The following is a 25388-nucleotide window of genomic DNA, read 5'->3' on the forward strand; positions in this document are numbered from 1 at the left end:
AGTCTTACGACAGGGTACTCACACTTACGCAGGGCGCTGGAAGACAGCTGAGTGGCGGGATTATATTGGGACCCCCATTCGTTAGTCACTAACGTTACGTCGTAGTGACTGAACGAAGGGGAACGTCTCGGTTACGGATGTAACCCTCGTTCCCTGAGGAGGGAACGGAGACGTAACGTCCCCTTGCCACATCAGCTGTGTTGCCTGGAACGCAGGAGTTCAGTCTTGGCTCCTCAAGCAGGTAACATAATGCGATATTGCCTCGTACTTCCTTATATACTCACGCAGTGAGGCGGAGCTACGTATGCAAATTCCGCATGCCCCATGGCATTGGCACGCCATTGGGCGTTTTCTCAAAACTCGAAGTTGATAGGCTTCTAAGCGAAACCCCCATTCGTTAGTCACTAACGTTACGTCTCCGTTCCCTCCTCAGGGAACGAGGGTTACATCCGTAACCGAGACGTTATTTGACATATTTGAACATTTGGGGGAAAAAAAAAAGTAACGCAGTAATTACTTTCCCTGGTAATTAGTTACTTTTATAATGATGTAACTCAGTTACTAACTCAGTTACTATTTGTAAGAAGTAACTAGTAACTATAACTAATTACTTTTTTAAAGTAACGTGCCCAACACTGTTCACAACACATTATCAAGTTGAAACTTTGCATGCATGTTAATGACCCTAAATGAGAAAAGGTCACACAATTTCAAGAAAAACAATGTAGGTTAGATAGTATTTCAGATAGATTTAAAAAATAAATTATAGCTAATTTTTACCATTTGTGGCATACAAAAAATATTTCTGAATTGAAAAAATGGGGAAAAGCTTTTTTTTTTTGCTTCATAGGTTAGTAAAAAACTAAAATAACAAAATATAACCAAGAAATGTTATTATTTTGGGTCTCTACAATTGCCATAGAACATTAAAATATGCGGGTCAAATTGACCCGTGAACATCACGAACGTAACAGTAAATGTGTGTGTGTATATGTCAAAACACATTAGCGTGTTGAAACTTTGCATGCATGTTCATGACCCTAAATGAGAAAAAGTCACAAAATTTAAAGAAAAAAAACATAGGTTAACTGATATTTCTGACAAGTTAAAAATCAAAACGGGTCAAATTGACCCGCAACATAACACAAGGGTTAAATAAAAACTGAAACCTTTGGTAACACTTTAGTATGTGGAACACATATTCACTATTAACTATGACTTTTACCTCAATAAACTCCTTATTTACTGCTTAAAAGTTAGTAAGGAAGTTGTTAGGTTCAGGTATTGGGCAGGATTAAGGGATGTAGAATATGGTCATGCAGAATAAGGCATTAATATGTGCTTTATAAGTACTAATAAACAGCCAATATCCTAGTAATATACATGATAATGAGCAACTAGTTAACAGTGAGGATTTAACCCTAAAATAAAGTGTTACCAAAGCTTTTTTGGACCCACTTTATATGAGGTGGCCTTAACTACTATGTACTAACATTTTAATTAATCATTTGATACAATGCACTTATTGTGTACATACATGTTTTTACATTGTACTTACATTTTTAAAAATACCTTCATGTAATTACATCTGTAATTAATTTCTGTAATTACATTTGTAATTACACTGTTGACACTTCCCTTACACCTAACCCTACCCTTAAACTTACCAATACAACCACACCTGTCCATAACTTTACCTGTATCCCACCTCAATATCAGCAAAGGTGTTTTGCAATACAATTTGAACACAGTAAGTACATTGTGGAGCGCGGGGCACAACCTGACGCGGGGTTAATTGTAACACGCATGTTTTAACACATGCCAGAATGACGAAACTTAGTGTATTTACTAGTTGCCAAATCAACAATATTTAGAGAGAAAATAGCGCCAAAATTAAAAAATCTCTGGAAGATATTACTGAACATGTATTTAACCGTAGCAAAAGTAAATTTCTTACTTAAGTTTAGTTTTCATCTCTGTTTTTTGTGTTTATTTAAAATAAGACAAATCCAATATTATTTTAATATTTTATCTGTTATTTAACAGTTGAGATGGTTCATTAATGCTGATCTAACAGCAGAAGACACGAGATGTGGTTTAAATCCCAGTTGTGCAGATGGGGTGTGTGTTAACACTGCGTTACAATCAGCCCCTATTAGAACTACACCATTATATTCTATACTTTTATAAATTATTTTGAGAAACCATGAGAAAAGGGTGAATAATGACTGAGAGTCAATGTTCAGAAATTATTAATTATTATTATGTTTTGAACTATGCCGTATAGCTGTATTTAGCGATGTGTTTGTTGTCAAACTCAAAAATGAGTATATTTTTAATGATTAAAAAATGCCATTATTTTATTTTAAAAAGTTAATAATTGTATTTTGTTGACAAAATATTTTAGTTTGTCTTGGATATTTCAGTATCAGATGACATTTTAAGCTGTCATTTGGTCATGTTATAATGTACCCCACCTATGGGGCATGTTGTCACATTTCACTTCCATTCTTTCAGGGTAAATCAAGAAAAAAGTATACACTGTATTAATGAAACAAAACCACATCATTGTACTAGACATGTGTGCAATTAATGTGGGAAAAAACAAATACTCTGAACCCCAAGTGGATTTACACAAACTGAGAAAGTCAAAAAGCGTTAGGTTGTGCCCCGCTCTCCCCTACTTATTTTTTGATGTAAGTACAAAGTTAAGGCCACCTAATATAAAGTGGGCCGCTTTTTTAATGTGTTTTGGCCATTCATTTACTCAAAATTTGTGTTTTCAGGGCCTGATAATGTACACTTTTGAAACCGATATTGTTATTGGCCCTATTTTAATGATCTGATCACATGTTCTGAAGCTCATGGCGCTAGGGTGGCCATTTCCATAACACCAAAAAGCAGGACACTTTTTGGCATTTAGTGAGGCAAGAATAATTGCATAGGACTCTGGTGTACTCGCAACTACAATACAATTTTGTCCATCATATCGATGGTATCCTGATACAGTGATTCTGAAATAGCATAATCTATCGATTGGCAGACCATTGGATCGACAATATACACTCACCTAAAGGATAAGGAACACCTGTTAAATTTCTCATTAATGCAATTATCTAATCAACCAATCACATGGCAGTTGCTTCAATGCATTTAGGGGTGTGGTCCTGGTCAAGACAATCTCCTGAACTCCAAACTGAATGTCAGAATGGGAAAGAAAGGTGATTTAAGCCATTTTGAGCGTGGCATGGTTGTTGGTGCCAGACGGGCCGGTCTGAGTATTTCACAATCTGCTCAGTTACTGGGATTTTCAAGCACAACCATTTCTAGGGTTTACAAAGAATGGTGTGAAAAGGGAAAATCATCCAGTATGCGGCAGTCCTGTGGGAGAAAATGCCTTGTTGATGCTAGAGGTCAGAGGAGAATGGGCCGACTGATTCAAGCTGATAGAAGAGCAACTTTGACTGAAATAACCACTAGTTACAACCGAGGTCTGCAGCAAAGCATTTGTGAAGCCACAACACACACAACCTTGAGGCGGATGGGCTACAACAGCAGAAGACCCCACCGGGTACCACTCATCTCCACTACAAATAGGAAAAAGAGGCTAGAATTTGCACAAGCTCACCAAAATTGGACAGTTGAAGACTGGAAAAATGTTGCCTGGTCTGATGAGTCTCGATTTCTGTTGAGACATTCAGATGGTAGAGTCAGAATTTGGCGTAAACAGAATGAGAACATGGATCCATCATGCCTTGATACCACTGTGCAGGCTGGTGGTGGTGGTGTAATGGTGTGGGGGATGTTTTCTTGGCACACTTTAGGCCCCTTAGTGCCAATTGGGCATGGTTTAAATGCCACGGCCTACCTGAGCATTGTTTCTGACCATGTCCATCCCTTTATGATCCTCTGATGGCTACTTCCTGCAGGATAATGCACGAATCATTTCAAATTGGTTTCTTGAACATGACAATGAGTTCACTGTACTAAAATGGCCCCCACAGTCACCAGATCTCAACCCAATAGAGCATCTTCGGGATGTGGTGGAACGGGAGCTTCGTGCCCTGGATGTGCATCCCACAAATCTCCATCAACTGCAGATGCTCTCCTATTAATATGGGCCAACATTTCTAAAGAATGCTTTCAGCACCTTGTTGAATCAATGCCACGTAGAATTAAGGCAGTTCTGAAGGCGAAAGGGGTCAAACACAGAAACAAAAGCTAACAATAAAACGAGTACTAGATAGTGAGCTGCTATTAGGAACACAGTCATTTACTGAGCAGTTCAGAGATGTGAAATCAGATGTTTGTTTTTGTGTTAAGCGGTTGTGGGAGTCACAGTTCATTCTGTCAGTCACAGTAGTCCATGTTGATTACATACCTTTTAGCTTTAGATAGCTCTGAACTTTCATTTCACAGTGTGTCATTATCATCAGCCCCATCTGACATTTAATCAAACAGAACAGGCATCTTTTGAGTCCTCCCCTAAAAATAGCGTTCCCCGTTTTAACAGTGTTTAGGACTCATCTGCTTCTTTTCAACAGACAGCTGCAGAGACACAAGGAGACGCAGAAATACAAAGAACGTGATTGTGTCAAACAGGAAATCAATTCAGTTGTGAAATACAGCTCTGAATTGACAGCTTCAGTTGAAAAGTTCAATTGAGACAACCCTGGACATCGTGTCTATGGAAAGCACCCATAAAACATGAAAACACAACATGAGTGCGTGTGTTCATGTTTGTTTATCCCGGTGGGGACTTCAACCTGAATGCACACAGACTCATGGGGACCTAAATGAGGAAACAAGCTTATAAATCATACGGAATGAGTTGAAAATGTAAAAATGCAGAAAGTTGTGTGTGATGGATAGGTTTAGGGGTAGGGCTAGTGTAAGGGGAGAGAATGTACAGTTTGTACAGTAAATAACCCATTACATCTATGGAGAGTGTGTGTGTGATCTCAAGAGAGCTTTTATTCCTTTTATCCCACACACACACAGAGACTCCTGTTAAGAGATGTTCACAAACTTGAACAGAAATGCACACACTTCTCAATCAATACACCGATCAGGCATAACATTATGACAATAATATTGTGTTGGGCCAAAACAGCCCTGACCCGTCAAAGCATGGCCTCCACTAGACCCCTGAAGGTGTGCTGTGGTCTCTGGCACCAAGATGTTAGCAGCAGATCCTTTAAGTCCTGTAAGTTGCGAAGTGGGGCCTCCATGGATCGGACTTGTTTGTTCAGCTCATCCCACAGATGCTCAATTGGATTGAGATCTGGGGAATTTGGAGGCCAAGTCAACGCCTCAAACTCGTGCTCCTCGAACCATTCCTGAAGCATTTGTGCTTTGTGTCAGGAGCATTATCTGCTGAAAGAGCCACAGCCACCAGGGAATACCGTTTCCTTGAAAGGCTGTACATGGTCTCAACAATGCTTAGGTAGGTGGTACGTGTCAAAGTAACATCCACATGGATGTTTCCCAGCTGAACATTGCCCAAAGCATCACTGCCTCCGCCGGCTTGCCTTCTTCCCATAATGCACCTGGTGCCATGTGTTCCCCAGGTGCGACGCGCATCCACGTGATGTAAAAGAAAACATGATTCATCAGACCAGGCCACCTTCTTCCATTGCTCTGGGGCCAGTTCCCAGAGCATCTACTCATCTACTTTGAGGACAAAATGTTCACTTGCTGCCTAATATATCCCACCCACTAACAGGTGATGAAGAGATCATCAGTGTTATTCACTTCAGCTGTCAGTGGTCATAATGTTATGTCTGATCTGTGTATTTACACACACGATCTCTTGCACACTTGTGCTGTTTGCTCTGCTGCTGCTACAGTGTGGCCTTGTTATAATAGTGGGTGTTTTACAGAGCAGCTCAGGGAGGGTCTGTCTCTGTTTCTGAGGCCAAAACACTACACACAACAATGCCCTCGTGAAAAAATATGAAAAGTGTGCTTGTCTACATTCATGTTATCAATCTTCACAATTGCACCATACACAGAGTACTGATGAATATACTGATGAATATCACGTGGTCGTCATGAAATGTAGAATGTAGAGTCAAACAGAAGAAAATGGGTTGGAATATGAATCCATAAATGAATAGGAAAATGAAAATAAGATATATTTTATTAATTTGTATATATTCTCTGGAACAGTATTGACCACTTTCTATACATGGAAACTGTTTAATGTACATGACTGGGCTAGTTGCATGTTCTCAGATTATAAAATGATTTAATAATTTAAATAGCGTGTCCAGTTATTTGGTAATTAAACATGTATTCAGAAGATTAATGTCCACTCAGCTTGTCATGAGTGTCAAACTTGTTTTTTTTGTGTAATAATGACCAGCAGTCCTTTATCCCTCGATGGCCTCAGTTTCATTGGTGAGTTCTTGATGACACTGGGTGGCCATTACTGGAACTTCCACAAATGATGCATCACAATCAAAATCATCACAATATAAAGGAAAAAGTTGACAAAGATTTTTCTTCAGTTCACACAACTCACTTTTATTAATGAAAAATTATAATCTCTTAGAAAACATTTCAATAATGCGAAATATATTTTTAAAACAAACTATTTCACACACATCAAACTTTTTATAAAAACGTGTAGCTTCGAAGTGTTATGATACAGTAATTAGACCAGGAGATGAATTGGATGCTGAGATGAGAAGGTAGTGAACAGTACTTGCCATTAGAAACCCGTAGCAGCTTATAGTGTCCAGAGCCATAGAGAGAGAGAGTTGCCACAACGGAAGTTCAAAACGCTTGATAGTCACGTGATTCATAGACCTCGAATAGTTCCAGGAAGTGCTTTGACGGGCAATTCAAATTGATAGTCACAGTGACAGAACTGCGCTTTTTGGTAATTAATAGTCAATAAATGCATTGATTTTCAATAATTTTATTACACATCGACATGTGTATGTAGCATGAGTATGTAGTTACAGCGATGTTGTTTTTAAAATATATATTTTTTAATGATGAATAATCTACACAAGCAGGCTTTAATGTACAAGTTATTTTGATTAAAATGTGCTGATCATTTAAAATCTTCCCTTTTAAAAGTGCATCACAAACGGTGTGTTCTGCTGTAACTCTATGGCTACTTCCGGGAACTATTGAGAGTCTCCGCGAGCCGCCATTGCTGTAAAAAAAAAACGTTCCATTGGAGTCTATGGAGTTGTCGCAACTCTCTCTCTCTATGGCTCTGGTAGTGTCATAACATTCGCTTTTCTGTGTTTTGCATGTTTGTTACTTCATTTAACAAATCGTCAAATATGTTTAATAATGCAGTCACACTTTCTTTATATAAGTTAACAAAACTCAGTTAAATCGGTATAAAGGCTTAAAGGGATAGTTCATTCAAAAATGAAAATTACCCCATAATTTACTCAGACTCAACTCATCCTAGGTGTATATGACGTTCTTCTTTCAGACGAATACAATCAGAGTTATATAAAAAAATGTCCTATCTCTTCCAAGCTTTATAATGGCAGTGAATGGCAGCCCAAAATTTGAAGCTCAAAAAAGAGCATCCATCCATTATAAAACTGCTCCACATGGCTCCAGGGGTTAATAAAGGCCTTCTGAAGCGAATCCATGGGTTTGTGTAAGAAAAATATCCATATTTAACACGTTAGAAAATATCTAGCTTCCGTCGGACCACCTTCCGTATTCACACGTCTTACACTACGTCTGACGACATTGTCAGTTACACTTTCAGCGTAAGTTGAATACAGAGGTAACACTTTAGAATAATGATCCGTCATTAATAGGTAACTATGCAGGAAGTAATGCAGGACTAATGAGTAGTACTACATTAACACTTCAGCTACTACTATTAACTAATATAGAAACAAGCTTAACTAATCAGTAAGTAATATCACATTTAGGGATTGAAATCAGTAAGAACTAACTATGACAAAGTATAAAGAATTACTGATTAACATATTTTTCACTTTAAAATAATGCTCCAGATCACTAGTAGTCCTTGAAGAGTGATTAGTGATGCATTTTATGAATTTATTCGGAGTAAAAAAAAATATTGATTACATCTCAGACATACAATAATGTTCTTTTTAATTTGTCAGTTAGTTAATAGTTATTAATGAGTTATTAATAGATGATTAATGAGTAAGTATTGATTACTTAACAATGTATTATCTCTTAAATTCGATATTAATTACTGATTAGTTTAGCTTGTTTCTTTATTAGTTAATGTAGTACTACTCATTAGTCCTGCATTAATTCCTGCATAGTTACCTACACAGTAAATTCCCCAGTGTTGAATTAACACCGCTCGGTGTTCATATGGGAACCACTCGCAGGGTGTTAAAGTAACACTGAAGCAGTGTTAGAGTTAATAAGATACTTAAGTGATTCATTGAGTGGTGATTGTTTGATTATTGAAGACACCTGATGACAATGAGCAGAATCACTGAAGGACAGAGAAACACAAGAACTACAACTGACTTCAGCCACAGCCTTAGATGAAATCAACTGAAGACATTAAATCTCTCTTATTACAAACCAGACTGACTTTATTTCTGACATCTACAGAAGTTCTTATTGAGAATTAACAGAGGTTTAGAGGTTGATGTTTTATTGAAAATATTTGGTGATTAGTGTTTCGTTTATTTTTCATTTTTTATTTATTGGGCAGTTTGACTCTTGACGTCAGTTTGTGGTCTTTGTAACAATGATTACTCAAACACATAATTTGTTGTGAAAGAAACCATAAACAAAGATGATCATATGATGGATTTTTCAACATCATAAAGGAGACTGATTATTGAAACATAAAAAATAAAATTGTTATTAGTAGATTTTCATCAGCAATCCTTTCTTGCCAGATATCAAATATTATTAATTTTATTATTTAAATACATTGGGAAGAAAAGCACTTTGCGCACGCGCATGCACGCATACACAGACATCAAGGATCAGCATATTAATCTCAATGACGGTGACATGCTTCATGCTGCAATGCATGCTGGGATATATAATCATCATAGTATAACACTCATGACTCCCAGCATGCATTGCAGCATGTCACCATTGTTGAGATTCATATGATGATTCTTGATTTCTGTGCGCGCAAACATTTCCCCCCCATATGTATTTAAAAATCAAAATTTAGAATGACTGATCTGTGGCAGTAGAGCATTTATGGTGAATATCTATTAAAACAAATATTATTAAAATTTCTATTAATCACTTTTCTCAAAGATAAGTTTTGTCAAAAAAAAACATATTTATGATGATAACTATATCACCTGATAATTTAGGTTTATGGCTTCCTTTGCAACAAAGTATGTGTTTCAGTAAACTCTGTTACTAAGACCACAAACTGACATAAAATGCCAAGTCAAACTGCCCAACTAAAATAAACACTACACACAAACATTTCCCATAAAACATCAACCTGTAAACCTCTGTTAATTCTCATTAAGAACTGTAGACAAATGACAGAAATAAAGTCAGTCTGGTTTATAATAAGAGATATTTAATGTCTTTTCAGTTGATGTCATCTTATGCTGCGTTCACACCAAACGCGAATTGAGCGTCAAAATCGCGTCTACCGCGTCTAGTTTCACGCGCGTACATTTTGAATGCATTCGCGCGTCAGCAGAGAATTGGACGCGCGTAGAAATCGAGTGCTGGAAGCGAAATTGACGCGCGTTCAAGGCACTCCAGGAGAAATATGTCATAAAACACCACTCTGCCTCTTTTCATTTTCATTAAACATATATATTAAGCATTAATAGCCACACAAATGTGGTCCAGGCAACTCCTACATTATCTTCAATGCATGTATGTTTAAATATCCTTAAAATATAAAGTTATGAAACTTCTCTTTGCCCTCAGTCAAAACGATTTGGCAGTTATATATTCATGAGAGCAAAGATCGCCCGTTAGATCCACACAAGACGAACCACTACAGGACATCAGAGCCAGCGGCAGACGCCAGAAGGACTGGCCGAGGAAAGGCTGCCTTCGCTGGGGTTATGAGCAGTGATTGCCCGGTGATAGCCTGGATCTCACAACTCCAAAAACACAAGATTATTTTTTTTTTAAATAGGCGCTCTCTTTATAAATAAACCACAGATTTGAGCTTTAAACAACTACATTCCCACCTGAAAACGTCTTAAAACTACATTTTGTGACACAATAGTACTATTTTTAATTTATGCAGGGTTTCTCATACACGTCACTTTACCACGTGACAGCAGCGAGCAGGCTCCTGATTGGTTAACGCGGCGCGAATTGACGCCAAAGTTCAAATTTTTCAACTCGGGCGTCAGACGCGAATTCGCTTCAAACGCGTGAATGCACAAAAGCACCATTCGCGTGTAACGCGCGTATCGCGCAAGACGCTCAATTCGCGTCCAATTCGCGCCATTCGCGCGAACTGGACGCGCGAATGAGGCGATTCGCGTCCTTCGCGCCGCGCGTAACGCGCCTCCCGCGCCACGGGACCTCCAGACGCGCGTCAACGCGCCTTTCCATTGACTTAACATTGAAATTACTCGCGCCAGACGCTGAATTCGCGTTTGGTGTGAACGCAGTATTAAGCTGTGGCTGTAGTTGTGTTTCTCTGTCCTTCAGTGATTCTGCTCATTATCATCAGGTGTCTTCAATAATCAAACAATCATCACTCAATTAATCACTTAAGTATCTTATTAACTCTAACACTGCTTCAGTGTTACTTTAACTGAAAGTGTTTCAGCTGTGTTACAGCTGGTGGTTCCCATATGAACACCGAGCGGTGTTAATTCAACACCGGGGAATTTACTGTGTATTAATGACGGACGGAAGTTAGATATTTTACTTTATAACGTGTTAAATGTGGATATTTTTCTTACAAAAAACCAATCAATTCGCTTCAGAAGGCATTTATTAACCTTGTGGAGCCGTGTGGAGTATGTTGGATGGATGGATGCACTTTTTTTGGGCTTCAAATTTTGGGATGCCATCATAAAGCCAGGATCAGCCAGGACATTTTTAATATAACTCTAATTGTGTTCGTCTGAAAGAAGAAAGTCATTTACACCTAGGATGGCTTGAGGGTGAGTTAATCATAGGGTCATTTTCATATTTTCGTGAACAATATCTTTAAAACAAATAATAGGAGACAAAATGCCCTGTTGAGGGAACAAAAATATTGCAAGTTTGTACAACCTCAGGCCTTGTGGTTTCTCTGTACAGGAAGGATTACTGACCGTCACCCCGCGGTCTGGCGGGGTCCGTTTTGCTCATGCAGTCTTTAAGACCGTCCTTCAGTTGGCCCAGCTGCACAGAATGGCTTTCTAGCGTCCCATTGACCTGTTCCAGGAAGCTGTCCGAATGTCTTTCCAGCTCACTGCGGATTCTCTCAAGGTCATCGGCTAAGTCCCCTAGGCTGCCACAATTTCCTTCAACCTGGGTGATTCGACTTTCCACCCCCATCACTTCCTGTTGCATTCCCAGCGTTGTGGTACGACAACCCTGTAGTTCCCCGGCTAACCTCCGCCGCAAGCTCTGGAGTTCCGCCTTCAACTGGATCAGCCTCCGCTCTCCGGCTCCAAGCATCGACGTCTGCCGCTCCACCAGATCCGAGATGCCCTGCACTTGAGTGACAAGCCGGCTTTCCCGTTCCTGCCAGGAGGAGTTCACATGGCCGACTTCTCGAGCAAACAGGCTGACCGAATCACGAAGCCCCTTCAAGGTACGATTGACGGAGTTGACATTGATCTTCAGGAGTGTGATTTCCCCTTGAATGGAGCCCTCCGAGTCCTCCTGAGAGAGTTGGGTTAGGAGACGCTGTAAGGTGCTGTTGAGATGGGCCAGTTTGCTTGAATGCACATCCAGTCGGTCCATCATCTTCTTTTCTGTTTCCTTACAGTCTTCTACCTCCGTTTGGATGAGGGCCGTCTCCGGGCTAGAGGCAGAAGAGCAAGCAGAGGTGCAGAGGAGCTCGAGGACGGACATCTGCTTCTGCATTCCCTCTATGTCGGCCTCCACCCTCCTTCGGACACTGTCGATCTCCGTCTCCAGTGCCGGCACCACCTGCCCCTCAAGCAGCGCCGGTGCCGTGGCGTTGCTCAATTCCTCAACTGCTACGAATAGACGGCGCTCCAATGTCTTCAGCTTATCATCCAACAAAATCTTGAACCCATCCAAGGAGCTGAACCCACCATGCTCGGAGTCATTGAACCTGCCCTCCATGTCCACCAGCCGGGTCTCCAACAGGGTCTCGATGTGGAGTGTCTGGTCAGTCATGTCCACGTGTAGCTGCCTCTGGGACTCGGTCAGGCCTGTAACGGAGTCCTCCAGCTGGAACATCCTCTGGGTCAGGCTGTTAATCTGCCCGCAGCAGCTCTCGGTCACCGTCAGACCCTGGATCTGTGCCTGCAGCTCACCCAGCTCTTTCCTCAAGCCCGTCTCACGGCCATCCAGGGAGAGTTGGATCTGCTCTTGACCTGTTAGGTGCTCTTTATGACACTGCTGCTGAACCTAAGGGCAGGACACAGGAAGCGTTATTTTAAAACAGAACTGGAACGGTTTGGTGAATACATTTTGTGTCACAGCTGAGGATGCTCTCTCTCACAAACTTGTATTATATTCTGTTTAATCCAATGCTAAATAATGCTGCGTTCCAGGCAGGTTTTTGAGCCCGTAAATTACAACTTCAAACCACGACTCACGACTTCGTAGTGTTCCAGGCAAAGTCACGCCAAACTGCCTGAGCGCAAGGAATTGTGTGGTAGTTAGATGTAAACAAAGCGTGGCGGACCGTACGGGGTGTATGCTCATTTACAATCATTTCTATCGCCAAAGGTGCTTACTCCTCTTATTTGAGGGAAATGGAGGAGAAAAACAGCGCAGAAAAACATTTTACGTTATTTGTATATTTGTTTCATAAACACGGCATCCGTAGGGGGCTGCCATTGTTGCTTCGCGGGCTATGTGACGTCAAAACTCGTAACTTGGAGTACATCGATCTAGTACGAGTTCACGGGTGGGAAGTCACGGGTTTGACTGCCGTTCCAGTCCACTTTCACGGGTAGAAGGTTGGAAAAACACGGGTTACGGGTTGCCTGGAACGCGGCATAAGTTCTTAGATTAATGAATCCCAGTCTGTACTTATATACCCAAGACTCTACAGTGCAATTGTAAGGTTAAAAATAACCAAAGATATTTGAAATAAAACAAAGACATCTGCTTTACTGTTGGCAACCACCGTCTTACCCAAGATATTTGAAATTGACTCAACCCCACCCCTTAACCTCATCAGAAGGGCCATTTCCAATTTCTAAAGACAAAGGAAGGCTTGCAGGCCAAATGTTTGTCACACCTTTAGTACAGAGGGAGAAGCTTCGTCTGATTGGTTAGTTTCAAACGTCTCACGTTTTGGTCCATATTTGAGTTTGGTGACATCAGGGAAAAGGATAAAAGAAGTTCACAACGGTACACTCAAAAAAAAGACTTTTCAGTTTTGTTCACTTTACCTGAACAATTCATGTTGAATTAATGCCATTTTGGCTATTTTTCATTTCAACATGATTGTGTCATGTTAAACTGACTTAAAACTGTCACTCGTTGGTTAAACATAAAGTTTTCATTTTGAAATAACATGTTTCAATCAAGTAACCCAAAGAAATAAGACTTTCACTTCCCATCATGCTTTGCAAAGGGGCTGAATTCAGAGAGTAAATGTTTAAATAAAGTGCAATTTGATGCATTTTTAACAAGATGAGAAAACGTAGAGACTTTTTAATGCTTAATGTTTTGTTATGTTGGTGTTTAAAAGTTTGTGTTATGTTAGTGTTTTTGGAGGTTACCATTGTGGTGAAGTGTAGAGCATGTTGGGGTGAGGACCTGCTAAATCTATTAAAGTTTATCTAATAATATAAACCAAGTTAATCATGTGGAAATACTTTTCAAGATTTTTTTATGTTCATTCAAAGAGTAATTTGAGTATATTTGCTGCCTCTGTAGTCATCATTGAATTATGGGGAAAACGAGTGATATTCATTAATTTATAACATAGTAGTAACTTGGCTAAATGGGATTCATTGGAAGTGATGTAAACATTTTGGCTTAACATCAAGGATTAAATTTAAGATAGCATGATTAATTGACGTTCAATAAAAAAACATTAATTCAAGTTAAAAATAAGTATTTAAATCATGTTTAGTGAATGTTATCTGTTCATGTTAAATGAACCAAATATTTCAAGCTGGTTGAACATCATCCATTGTTGTTAAGATAATGTGGTGTAATCACGTGGAACCACTGTCCACGATTAAATCATGTTCAACCAATGTGCTATTTTTTTGAGTGTAGCTCTGTCTCTTTTATTCTCTGCCTTTCTCTGTCTAGGGCAGTGGTTCTCAAACGTTTTATACCAAGTACCACCTCAGAAAATATTTGGCTCTCCGAGTACCACCATAATGACCAATATTAAAATACAGTAGCGTAGTAGGCCTATACTACTAAATAAAGATACAATTAAAATGTAATTCAATTTTAGTGATTCCTCTGCGTATCAATAGAGGCAGCCTGAGTACCACTAGTGCCACTGGTCTAGGGCCTGCTCTCTCTCTCTCTCTCTCTCTCTCTCTCTCTCTCTCTCTCTCTCTCTCTCTCTCTCTCTCTCTCTCTCACAGGTAACATTCAATGCATAGGCCTACTGAGTACAATTAAGGGTTTAAGTTTACATCCATTTGAAACTATTTTAAGTGTAACCATAACTAGAATTTGTGTTTCCATTTAAAAGAGATTTCTGTCTATTATATAATTGACATTATGCATTTACCTGATTGTTAATAAATTGTTACATTTTCGATCTATTCTGACTTCATCTATAATTCTCAAGTAGATTATGGCAACGAAGGGTTAAACGGAATGATTAAATGTGTGACTAACTATTAAATATGTTAGTCAAAAAATTGTGCTTCTTTTGCTCTCATTTGTAAGTCGCTTTGGATAAAAGCGTCTGCTAAATGACTAAATGTAAATGTAATGTAAATGTAAATATAAATGACCAAACCACCAATTGGCATTCTATTCTAAATTCGATATATTATAATCAAATCCATTTTGCAGAGCTGAAACACGAAAATGCAACGGCCTTCAACCGCAGCTCGTTACCGTTCATTGGAGCGAGATTTTAGCGGTCCTACACAAGTATTTCAAGTCACTGAGAAAGTGTGAATTTGCTACTACGTAATAGATGCAAAAATCAATGATTGAATATTAATTTGTTTGCTAATCTTCCAAGATTGTCTAGTCATGTTAAGTAATTAATATATTTATGACCAGTTTTCACCACAAATTATGAATGTGAGGTAATGTGCAGCTCCTATTAAAGGGATAGTTCATCCAAAAATGAAAACTTTCCCATGATTTACTAACCCTCAAGTCATTCTAGGTGTATATGACTTTCTTCTTTCTGATGAATCAGAGTTATATGAAAAAAAATATAACTTTATAATGGCAGTGAATGGCGGACCTGATTTTGAAGCACAAAAAAAGTGCATCTATCCATCATAAACATACTCCACATGGCTCCAGGGGGTTAATTAAAGGTCTTCTAAAGCGAAGCAATGCTTTTAAGAAAGATATCCATATTTAAAACTTTATAAACTAAAATAACTAGCTTTCGAAAGAGTACCCCTTGACCTGACGCACAACAAATAGATGAACACGGAAGTGCAGAGGATAGAGCAAAAAAAAACACCGGTCATGATTTAGAGTCTAAAACAAGATGTTTTTAAAGAGAAATGTCGGAGGATTTCAATATAAGAGAAGAGGGGCTTGAGTTTGTTGTTTGAACCACGAGAGGCGTCTACGGTCACCTAAGCTTACACTTGGCGTGAGTTGACCTGCGTATAAGCCATCGGCCGGAAGCTAGTTATTTTAGTTTAAAAATGTGGATATCTTTTATGATGGATGGATGCACTTTTTGGACTTCAAAATCTAATCCACCATTATAAAGCTTGGAAGAGCCAGGACATTTTAATATAACTCTGATTGTGTTCGTCTGAAAGAAGAAAGTCATATACACCTGTCGACTTGAGGGTGAGTAAATCATGGGCTAATTTTCATTTTTGGGTGAACTATCCCTTTCAAAAAGATCTTGTAGTATTGATTCATTTGCATTGATATCTGAAAGTTCTGTCATGTTAATATAGTCATGTTTGATCATCTAGTATCTAATGTCTGCTTACATATTCATGTATGAAAAATTAGTTGCAGAAACTAAATTAGTGGCAATTTCCAGTTCATGCCGTATTGAATTAGAACCAACAAAACAAATGTTATTATTATGCCCAACGATCCAACTTATTTTTGGTGAAAAGTTGAGTGAACAACTCACCTGACCGATTCTCTCATCACAGTGACTTTCCAGACCCGTCAGTCTCCTCTCAAAGCCATCAAGGACATCCGCCCTCACTCCAGCCAGCCTGGAGTCCAGAAGATCCTCTAGATGTTGCTGATCATCAGGGACGGGTCTCCCAGTGGCAGTGTCTATCAGCCTCTTTAGCTGGCCATCGTGTCCCATCACCATTCCACGGATCTCGTCCAGCATGTCGCTCTTGACCTTCAGATCATCTCTGACCTCCGTCACCCTTCCCACCAACTCTCCAAAACCGGGGAGGTTCTCATCGCCGTCTAAGCCATTTAATGTGCCCTCTGGGATCAGCCCGAAGCCCACAGAGGTGTCCAACAGGCGGGGCGCGCCAGCGAGCAAGGAGGTCAGCATTTTTCTGGTGTCCTCTCGAAGAGAGACGCGCAGACGTTCTTCCATGCCAGTCACCAAGCCGTTCAAAGTGTCCAGATCTTGAGAGAGTTTGCGAAGGTTTTCTTCAATGCGGTCCAAGCGTTCACCAGAGACTCCCGCCTTTGGACCTTGGAAGAAGTGAGAAAAAGATCACTTTTACGCCTTTACATACCACAGTTACGAAATTAGAAAAGCTTAGATCAGGGTTTCCAGGAGTTGGTGAAGGAATTCAGGGGGTTTGTGAGTTGATGAAAGGCTAATAATTAATTATATCCAATTTAAAATAAGCATGAATAAATGGGGTGCCCCGATAATCGTGATATAGTTAAAAATATATAGCCGTGATAATCATGATATAGCCATCTTGAAAATATATCTAAATTAAGGCACATGCTTTCAATGTAAAATGCTGAACAGTAAGTTAATGCGTTCATGACCTCAAGGTTAGATTATTGTAATGCTCTACTGGGTGGTTGCCCTGCTCGCTTAATAAATAAACTCCAGCTGGTCCAAAACGCAGCAGCTCGAGTTCTTACTAGAACCAGGAAGTATGACCATATTAGCCCAGTTCTGTCAACACTGCACTGTCTGCCTATTAAACATCGCATACATTTTAAAATCTTGCTTATTACTTACAAAGCACTAAATGGTTTAGCTCCCCAATACTTGAGCGAGCTCTTAACATATTATACTCCATCACGTCTACTGCAGTCTGAAAACTCTGGCCAGTTGATCATACAGAGAATATCCAAATCAACTGCAGGCGGTCGATCCTTTTCCTATTTAGCACCTAAACTCTGGAACTCTTCCTAACATTGTTCGGGAAGCAGACACACTCTGTCAGCTTAAATCTAGACTAAAAACACATCTCTTTACTGTGGCATACACATAAACCCTTTTTCAATGAAATGATTGTTAGGCTGCATTAACTAGGTCAGCCGGAACCGAGAACACTTCCCATAACACCTGATGTACTCGTTACATCATCAGAAGAACGGCATCTACGCTAATGATAGTCTCTCTGTTTTATCCCGAGGTTTACTGCAGTCAGCCGGATCCGGGCCGTATCCAGATCAGATGGTGGACCTGCGCTCAGAGAAGACCAACTCATGACCCTGAAGTGTATGAGAGACCGTGTCAATTAAACTCCCCTGAAATTACCTCATCGACACGGCATCTCAATAAACCCGTCTCCGGCGTGATGACTCCGATCTTTTGAATATTCTGATCTAATATGAATCGATCAATCGATCATCCGATCTAATATGACGTCCTCTGACCTGTAAAGTTTCCAGAATAATAATCATACGCTGTTTGTTAATTGGCCAGAGGAGAACTGGCACCCCGACTGAGCCTGGTTTCTCCCAAGGTTTATTTTCTCCATTAGGTCACCTGACGGGGTTTTGGTTTCCTTGCCACTGTCGCCTCTGGCTTGGCGTGCTCAGTTGGGGACACTAAATTTTCAACTAAATATCCAAATAAATCTAATTAGTAAACTAAATTAACCATATAAACTAAATTACTGATCTAATGTTCACATTGTTACTGTATGATAATTGAAATGAGCTGATGACATCACTGTTTTTGTTGTATAATTTTCCTGTTTAACACTGTGAAGCTGCTTTGAAATAATCTGCATTGTAAAAAGTGATATATAAATAAAGTTGACTTGACTTGATAGTTTAGTGTGATCAAATCCAGGGGTGTCGCACAAGATCCAGGGTCCTGATGGACCCCCATGCTCCATGTTCCAAATATATTCCAGACTTTTCAAGGGCCCTCTCTCCCCTTGGGGCCTTGGTAATCAGTACTGGTTTTACCCCGTCCGACGCCCCTGATCAAATCAAAGGCTGCTATTTGATTAAATAACACAAGTGTAAGGGTATAGACTGAGACACTATCACAACTAAAATGAAGTTTGAGTCCAGCTACAAAGTCAAAATAAAACATTTCCCAAAAGAGAGGAAAATGATTAAATGTTTATTTTTTTTTTTTTACTTGCATGTCATGTGACCATTAACCAACTTCAAGGAACTGTGAACCTTTGAAATTATTGAAAAATATAACTTCAAATCAAGGGGGTATTTCAAGTAAATATTAAGGGATTCGGCTGACAAAAAGTTTGGGAACCCCTTGCATTTAAAGCGCTTGCCTGTTTTCACGGATTCGCCTTTTTGGGGGTTTGCACGGGGATGGTGGTGGTCAAGTTTCAAAACTCGGGCCACCAGGTGCTGTTGCGGTGCGGATGGACGTCCGGAGCCCTGTTTTAATTGAGGATGGTGTTGTTTAAATGGCACCAAATTAAATAACTAATCAGTTATTACAACAGAAATGAATCAATCAAAAACCTACTTTAGCTTTTCATCTAAAGCTAAATGAATTTCCTATTATCACTGTAAAGCTGCAGTGTGAAATGTGCGATATAAATGAAGGTGAAAATAACGTACAGTACCAGTGTAAACATTACTTTGTAATGATACTTTACCCATCTGTTGATATTAATGCAAGTGTTCATGTCACATTAATAATCAAACTGCTAATGGTGAGATGTGTAATTTGCATTTACCATAATTTGTTTCTGGTGGTATGAATCCACTAGGGATGGGTTTGTTGTCAGGGTGACCTCCAGGAAAAGGGATATTGGGATGACCCCTGGGGTAACCCTTCATCCCGGGCCGAGGGAAGGAGCCCTTGAAGGGTGGCATCATTGCATCCAGGTCAGAGGATGGCCCATCAAAGCAGCTCTCTCCAGAGTAACCGGGACAGCATCGCCACTCCAATTCAGTGATGGTTTTATAACCGATTTTGTACTGCGGTTTAAAGAGTGTCCGATACCTGCGGGGGAAAACACACTGAATGTCACAACCAGAATGAACTTCACACTTTCCCCTGTGTTCATCAGATAGAGTTCATACAGAGATTAGCTTCAGGGGTTTTATTCACTGACATTCAGGCATGAGCGTAATTATGCACTGAAAAAAATAATACTTAAAAAACCAATTTGTTACAGCCAAATGTATTCTGTTTTTTGTTTTCTCCATTTTCTCGAATTATATTTATGGTTTGAACATTTATCCAACTTGTCAACATTAATCAAAAATCTTTTTTTTCCCCAAGGACAAAAAGATTTATAGAAAGTAAGAAGATTATTTATTATAAAGATCATGCCATACTTAATCAATATATTCTTTAGATATAAGCCCAAAATGTTACTGGTCAATATAATTATCTTTTGGCTTTGTTACTTAATTTCTCCATAAACAAAAGCTAAATTAATATGAACGTAGAATCACATAGTAACATAGTTAATGTTTCATTTATAGTAAATAAAGACCCCTTCAAAAGACCTTAATGTTTATTGTGATGTCTTTTTAAAATATGCATCATATTTTCTGTAATGTAGCTAAAACCAAAAGCGCAAAAGAAAAGATTAATAAAACCCTCATTTCTGCAGTTGGTAAAGCCAGCCGTTATGATTTAACACTATTTAAAAATTAAATTTTAATTACTTTTTCTATGTTGTTTCTGTGTCATTTGCAGACAAACTGAACAAATCACGTTTAAACTAAAAACACAGTTTTTTGTTTGTTTGTTTGTTTTTTCATTCACCAATCAATTTTAAGGTTTCATGATTTTTTTAAACAAACTTTGTTTAAAGATGATTCACAACTATGTTATGAAAGATATAATGAAATGCATTGATACCATATTACTCAATATGTGGGTAAAATGGCCATACATGGGTTTTCCCATTCAATACAATGTGTCTGTACACTGTCTCTAATTTGCATTTTAATGTGTTTTTGGAGCAAAGTGTAATGAAAATAGAAGTGCAATAATGGGAGTAATAATTGGTAACATTTTCATAATAATATCTAATATTTCATAGGAATATTGATATGTAATTTCTTTCCCTGTTCATTTGTTGTGTCTCCCAGAATGCCTGATAATCATGATTTAAGTCCTGGTGTCTCTACAGTGGACATGTGTGAAATCAATGCCCTGTTTTGTAACAGAAAGTCATATTTTGATTTGAAACCCCATAACATTTTCCAATTTCCAGAAAATTCATCCGATTTAAACTATAATTTAAATACATTTTAAATCAAATATAATGTCCACTACAGTGGACAAAAGTCTATTCCTGGGTCCCAGGAGGATATCATATGCTTCTCTGAATGTGGAACTGAACAGCTCCACTGAGTGACCACTAGAGGGCAACTCAAGGACACAATAAAAAGTGCCTGACATCTTCAAACACCACCAAAACATTTAACATTCAACAGCTTGAGACCATCTTTCTCCGGCTATTTTTGAATCCCTCTACATTCTGTTATATTCAAGGTTCTTAGTGCACGACTTACATGAGCACAGGGCATTTCTGTCCCCATATGCACTTGGTAGTGTACTCTGGCTTGACATATGTGGCCACTCCGTCTTGCATTACACAGGTGACGTTCTTCTGGACAACGTAAGCACAGAAGTTCCTGTTGAGAGGAAAGAGACATGCAAAATGAAAATGTCTGAAAAGCAAGGCTTTTTCTCTCGTTAGCAGGGTTGAGTTTCATGATGGAAACTATCATTTATTTGTACACTTATAAGTGTAAAAGTACAATCACATTTTCACTGGGTAAAGTAGCATCAGCTAAAAAACGAAAGTTAAGCATCCACTAGAGAATCTTTCAGGATTGTAAATGGAAAACACAGCAGACTGATTCATTAAAGCATGAAATAATGTACAGTTCCACAGCTGGACCTGCCAATAGTGTTCACTAAAAACATTAATTAACATCCGTTCAAACTTTTTCATCTGAACACAATAACAAGAGACAACAGATACTGGCTATAGCAATTATGCAGCCTTTAAACAATAGTATGCTGCATGCCCTCATTGATCCTTTTTTATACAATTTTGTGCAGTTAGATCAAATAATGACTGAAGAAAGACATAAAAACCACAGTTGATATTGCTAACGGTTTGTTTATCACACAGGAAGGTCAAGTTATTTTGTATTGTGGGACCCAGTTTTCCATTCAGTGTGCTTCGCAGTGTTGGGAGTAACACATCACAAGTAACACAAGTTACTTAAAGGGTTAGTTCACCCAAAAATGAAAATTCTGTCATTAATTCCTCACCCTCATGTCGTTCGACACCCGTCAGACCTCCGTTCATCTTCAGACACAAATGAAGATATTTTAGTGTAAATCTGATGCTCTGAAAGGCCTCCATTGGCTCAATGCACGGTTCACTCTCAAGACCCTTAAAAGGCACTAAAGACGTCGTTACAAAGTCCATCTCACTACAGTGGCTCTACAATAACTTTATGAATCGATGATAATAGTTTTTGTGCGCAAAAAAACCCTAAATAACGACTTATATAGTGATGACAATTTCAAAACACGGCCTCATGAAGCTTTGAAGCGTTATGAATCAGTGAGTTAAATGATGATTCGGATCGCGTGTCAAACCGCCAAACTGCTGAAATTTGGCGATTCAAACTGCTGAATCGACTCACTGATTCATAACGCTTCGAAGCTTCATGAGGCCGTGTTTTGAAATCGTCATCACTATATAAGTCGTTATTTAGGGTTTTTTAGGGTCAGAACCACTGTAGTGAGATGGACTTTGTAGCGACGTCTTTAGTGCCTTTTAAGGGTCTTGAGAGTGAACCGTGTCATTGAGCCAATGGAGGCCTTTCAGAGCCATCAGCTTTACACTAAAATATCTTCATTTGTGTCTGAAGATGAACGGAGGTCTGACGGGTGTCGAACGACATGAGGGTGAGTAATCAATGACAGAATTTTCATTTTTGGGTGAACTAACCCTTTAATCAGAGTACTTTTTCCAAGTAACTAGGAAAGTAACGCATTACTTTTAAATTTACAATAAAACACCTAAGTTAGTTTTTGAAATAAGTAATTGTTGTCCCATTTATTGACTGACAGCTCTCCATGGAGCCCCTAAAGGGACATGGTGGTGGAAAAAATGTAGGATGGGAGAATTATTTTTATTAATTTTTTCAAATCTTTGTTTCCTCTCAAATATATTTGCGTTTCTTTGCAAAACTTTTGCACTTTGTAGAAGCGCTTGTGCAGACGGTCCCTTCAGGACTTAAAGATGTGTCATTTGTGTTTTAACAAGTTATTGATCCAGGAAGTTCAAATCTGTGAATATATTGTAACTTTACTGAACTCATTGAAGTAAGCACTGACTGTATTTCTTTTTACTTAAAGCTACACTATGTAACTTTTCCGTCCATTAGAGGTCGCCTGTTCAAAACAAAGGCGTAGTTTGATGACGCCACGTTTGAGCGCAGAATCTTGGGACATGTGGTCTTCACCTCACAGCCGGTGGAAAAGAGTCAGGATAGGACTCGGGCAGAAATCATGTTCATAGATGCGATTATTAACATTACTGTAGTGAAGCAGAGCAGGAGCGAGTGTTGTGGAGCTGAGCAAGTCCGCAGGAGTGATTGAAGAGCGGGACTGTTATTATGGCATAGCCGCCGGCGACCGTGTCATAATAAAAGTCCCGCCGGCGGCTGTGCCATAATAACAGTCCCGCTCTTCAATCGCTCCCCTTAATGATTCCAATCCGGTCTGCACCCTATGCAATTTGGATTCCGATCTCTTCACTCAACTGAAACGGCTATTTGTGTTTTTGTCGAGAAGGTGAAGTTCTATTTAGATAAAAACAGTTACGTTGCTGCTGTTTTTGTTGATCTTAAGCGTGCGTTTGATACTGTGAATCACTTAAAGCTATTGTCTAGACCAGTGGTCGGGAACCTATGGCTCGCGAGCCACACCTGGCTCTTTGACAAAAATAATGTGGCTCAGGTCTCTCACCCTTTACCAACAAATTATCGATAAAAGAAATTAGACACATCAACAGAGATCCGCTCTCTGCAGAAAAAAGCAGCCAATTACAATTCCCTTGTTGTACAGCCAACCGAAGTTAATGAAACGTATGATAATAACTAATATTCAAGTTGTACCGGCCGTGCGCGTTCAGTGCTGTTCACGAGTCGCGACAGCAATCAATACCCTCTTACGTTTCTGTGGTAACAGCTTCTGCTCTGGGATTCAAGCAGCTGTGGCTTGTTTAAGGTAACCGAAAATCATTTTTAGAACAGCAGCGTAAATGTAAAAGTAGACTATACAAACTTGAATATATCCTTTTATTGAAACTGGTGGTCTGCTGTGGAAAAAGACATTTCGAAACATTTCACACGTGGGTACTTTCACTTTTGCCGCAGAGACCCTTGTGATAAATAAATGTGTATTTATGATAATCCACGCAGATTTCAGTTGACGAAAATGAATGATAAAAGCGTGATAACTCGCGAAAGACAACTGAATCACTGACAGGATGCTGTGCACGCGCTCTGAGCGCAACACGGACAAGCACAGCTTTGTCCTCGGCTGCACAAAAAAATTACGTTCACACACACGAAGAGGATTTATAACTCAACCTCACAAAGCCCTGCACAATTAATTCCATATTGCAACTATTTATTGTTCGCTGCATATATGTGTTTGTTTTTAGTTATGGACCTAATAATTACTATTGTTGAAATTTTATTGGGGAAAAAAGCATGTTTTTTAATAATTATTTAATATTATTTTTTACTGTGGCTCTTTTGGAAAAATGCATTAACCAAAAATGGAAAAATGGCTCTTTGGTCAAAAAAGGTTCCCGACCCCTGGTCTAGACTGTTAACATTTGGCTTTAGTAATCAAGCAGTTAAATGGATACAGTCTTATTTATCAGATAGAAAACAATGTGTGCAAATAAAGAATCGTAAGTCACCCTATCTTCAATATACACAGGGTGTTCCTCAGGGATCAATTTTAGGACCTCTGCTATTTTCACTGTATGTGAATAGTTTGCCCAATGTATGCAAAAATGTTGATACGATTATGTATGCTGATGATACGGTAATTTTTACACATGCCAAAAGTGCTGAGGATGCTGCCCATCAGCTTTCATTCGCTTTAAATGATTTGCAAAAATGGCTGAATGATTCATGCTTGTGTCTTAATGTTAAAAAGACTGTATCAATGTTTTTTAGTAAACCTAAAACAACTGTGGCCACAGTAAAAGTTTGCTTGGGTGGACAAGAATTAACTAATGTTGAGGAATTTAGGTATCTAGGAGTTCTGATAGACTCGAAATTATCTTTTAAAAAACATATCAAAAAAGTTGTGAATACTGTAAATGTTAATTTACGGAACTTTAAACAAATTCGTACCTCATTAACAGATACAGCAGCGATTACGTTCTTGCACTCTATGATACTGGCTCATATTGAATACTGTATCACAAGTTGGGCTTATACTAGTCATGCTGCTATCGGGCCAATTGAGGTATGCTATAAAAGAGCATTGAAAATATTAGATAAGAAGCCTTCGTCATATCATCATTGTAATATTTTAGATAAATATAAGTTTTTAAATTTTGCGAATTTCAAATGATTTAAATCAGCCTGTTTAATCTATAAAGTCATACATGGTTTGGCGCCTCTACCATTGAGTGATTTTATTAAACAAAAGTCTATCAGTGATGTCGGGTCTCGAGTGACTAGAGCCAATATGA

At 38.9% G+C, this 25388-nt stretch overlaps 1 protein-coding gene across 1 annotated transcript in view; it reads right to left on the reverse strand.

The window, feature by feature from the left end:
• Positions 1 to 11238: 11238 nt before the first annotated feature.
• Positions 11239 to 25388, reverse strand: part of emilin3b (elastin microfibril interfacer 3b) — a gene marked incomplete at both ends in the record, with an annotated part of 38965 nt that continues 24815 nt past the window's right edge. The window contains 4 exons of the mRNA XM_079802167.1: positions 11239 to 12519; positions 16388 to 16920; positions 19359 to 19627; positions 21157 to 21279. Of these exons, the coding sequence (XP_079658293.1) occupies positions 11239 to 12519; positions 16388 to 16920; positions 19359 to 19627; positions 21157 to 21279 (2206 nt within the window). The remainder of the gene's footprint in view (positions 12520 to 16387; positions 16921 to 19358; positions 19628 to 21156; positions 21280 to 25388) is intronic.

Source organism: Gobio gobio (genome assembly GCF_949357685.1).
Source record: "Gobio gobio genome assembly, chromosome: 21".
Classification (NCBI taxonomy): Eukaryota; Metazoa; Chordata; class Actinopteri; order Cypriniformes; family Gobionidae; genus Gobio; species Gobio gobio.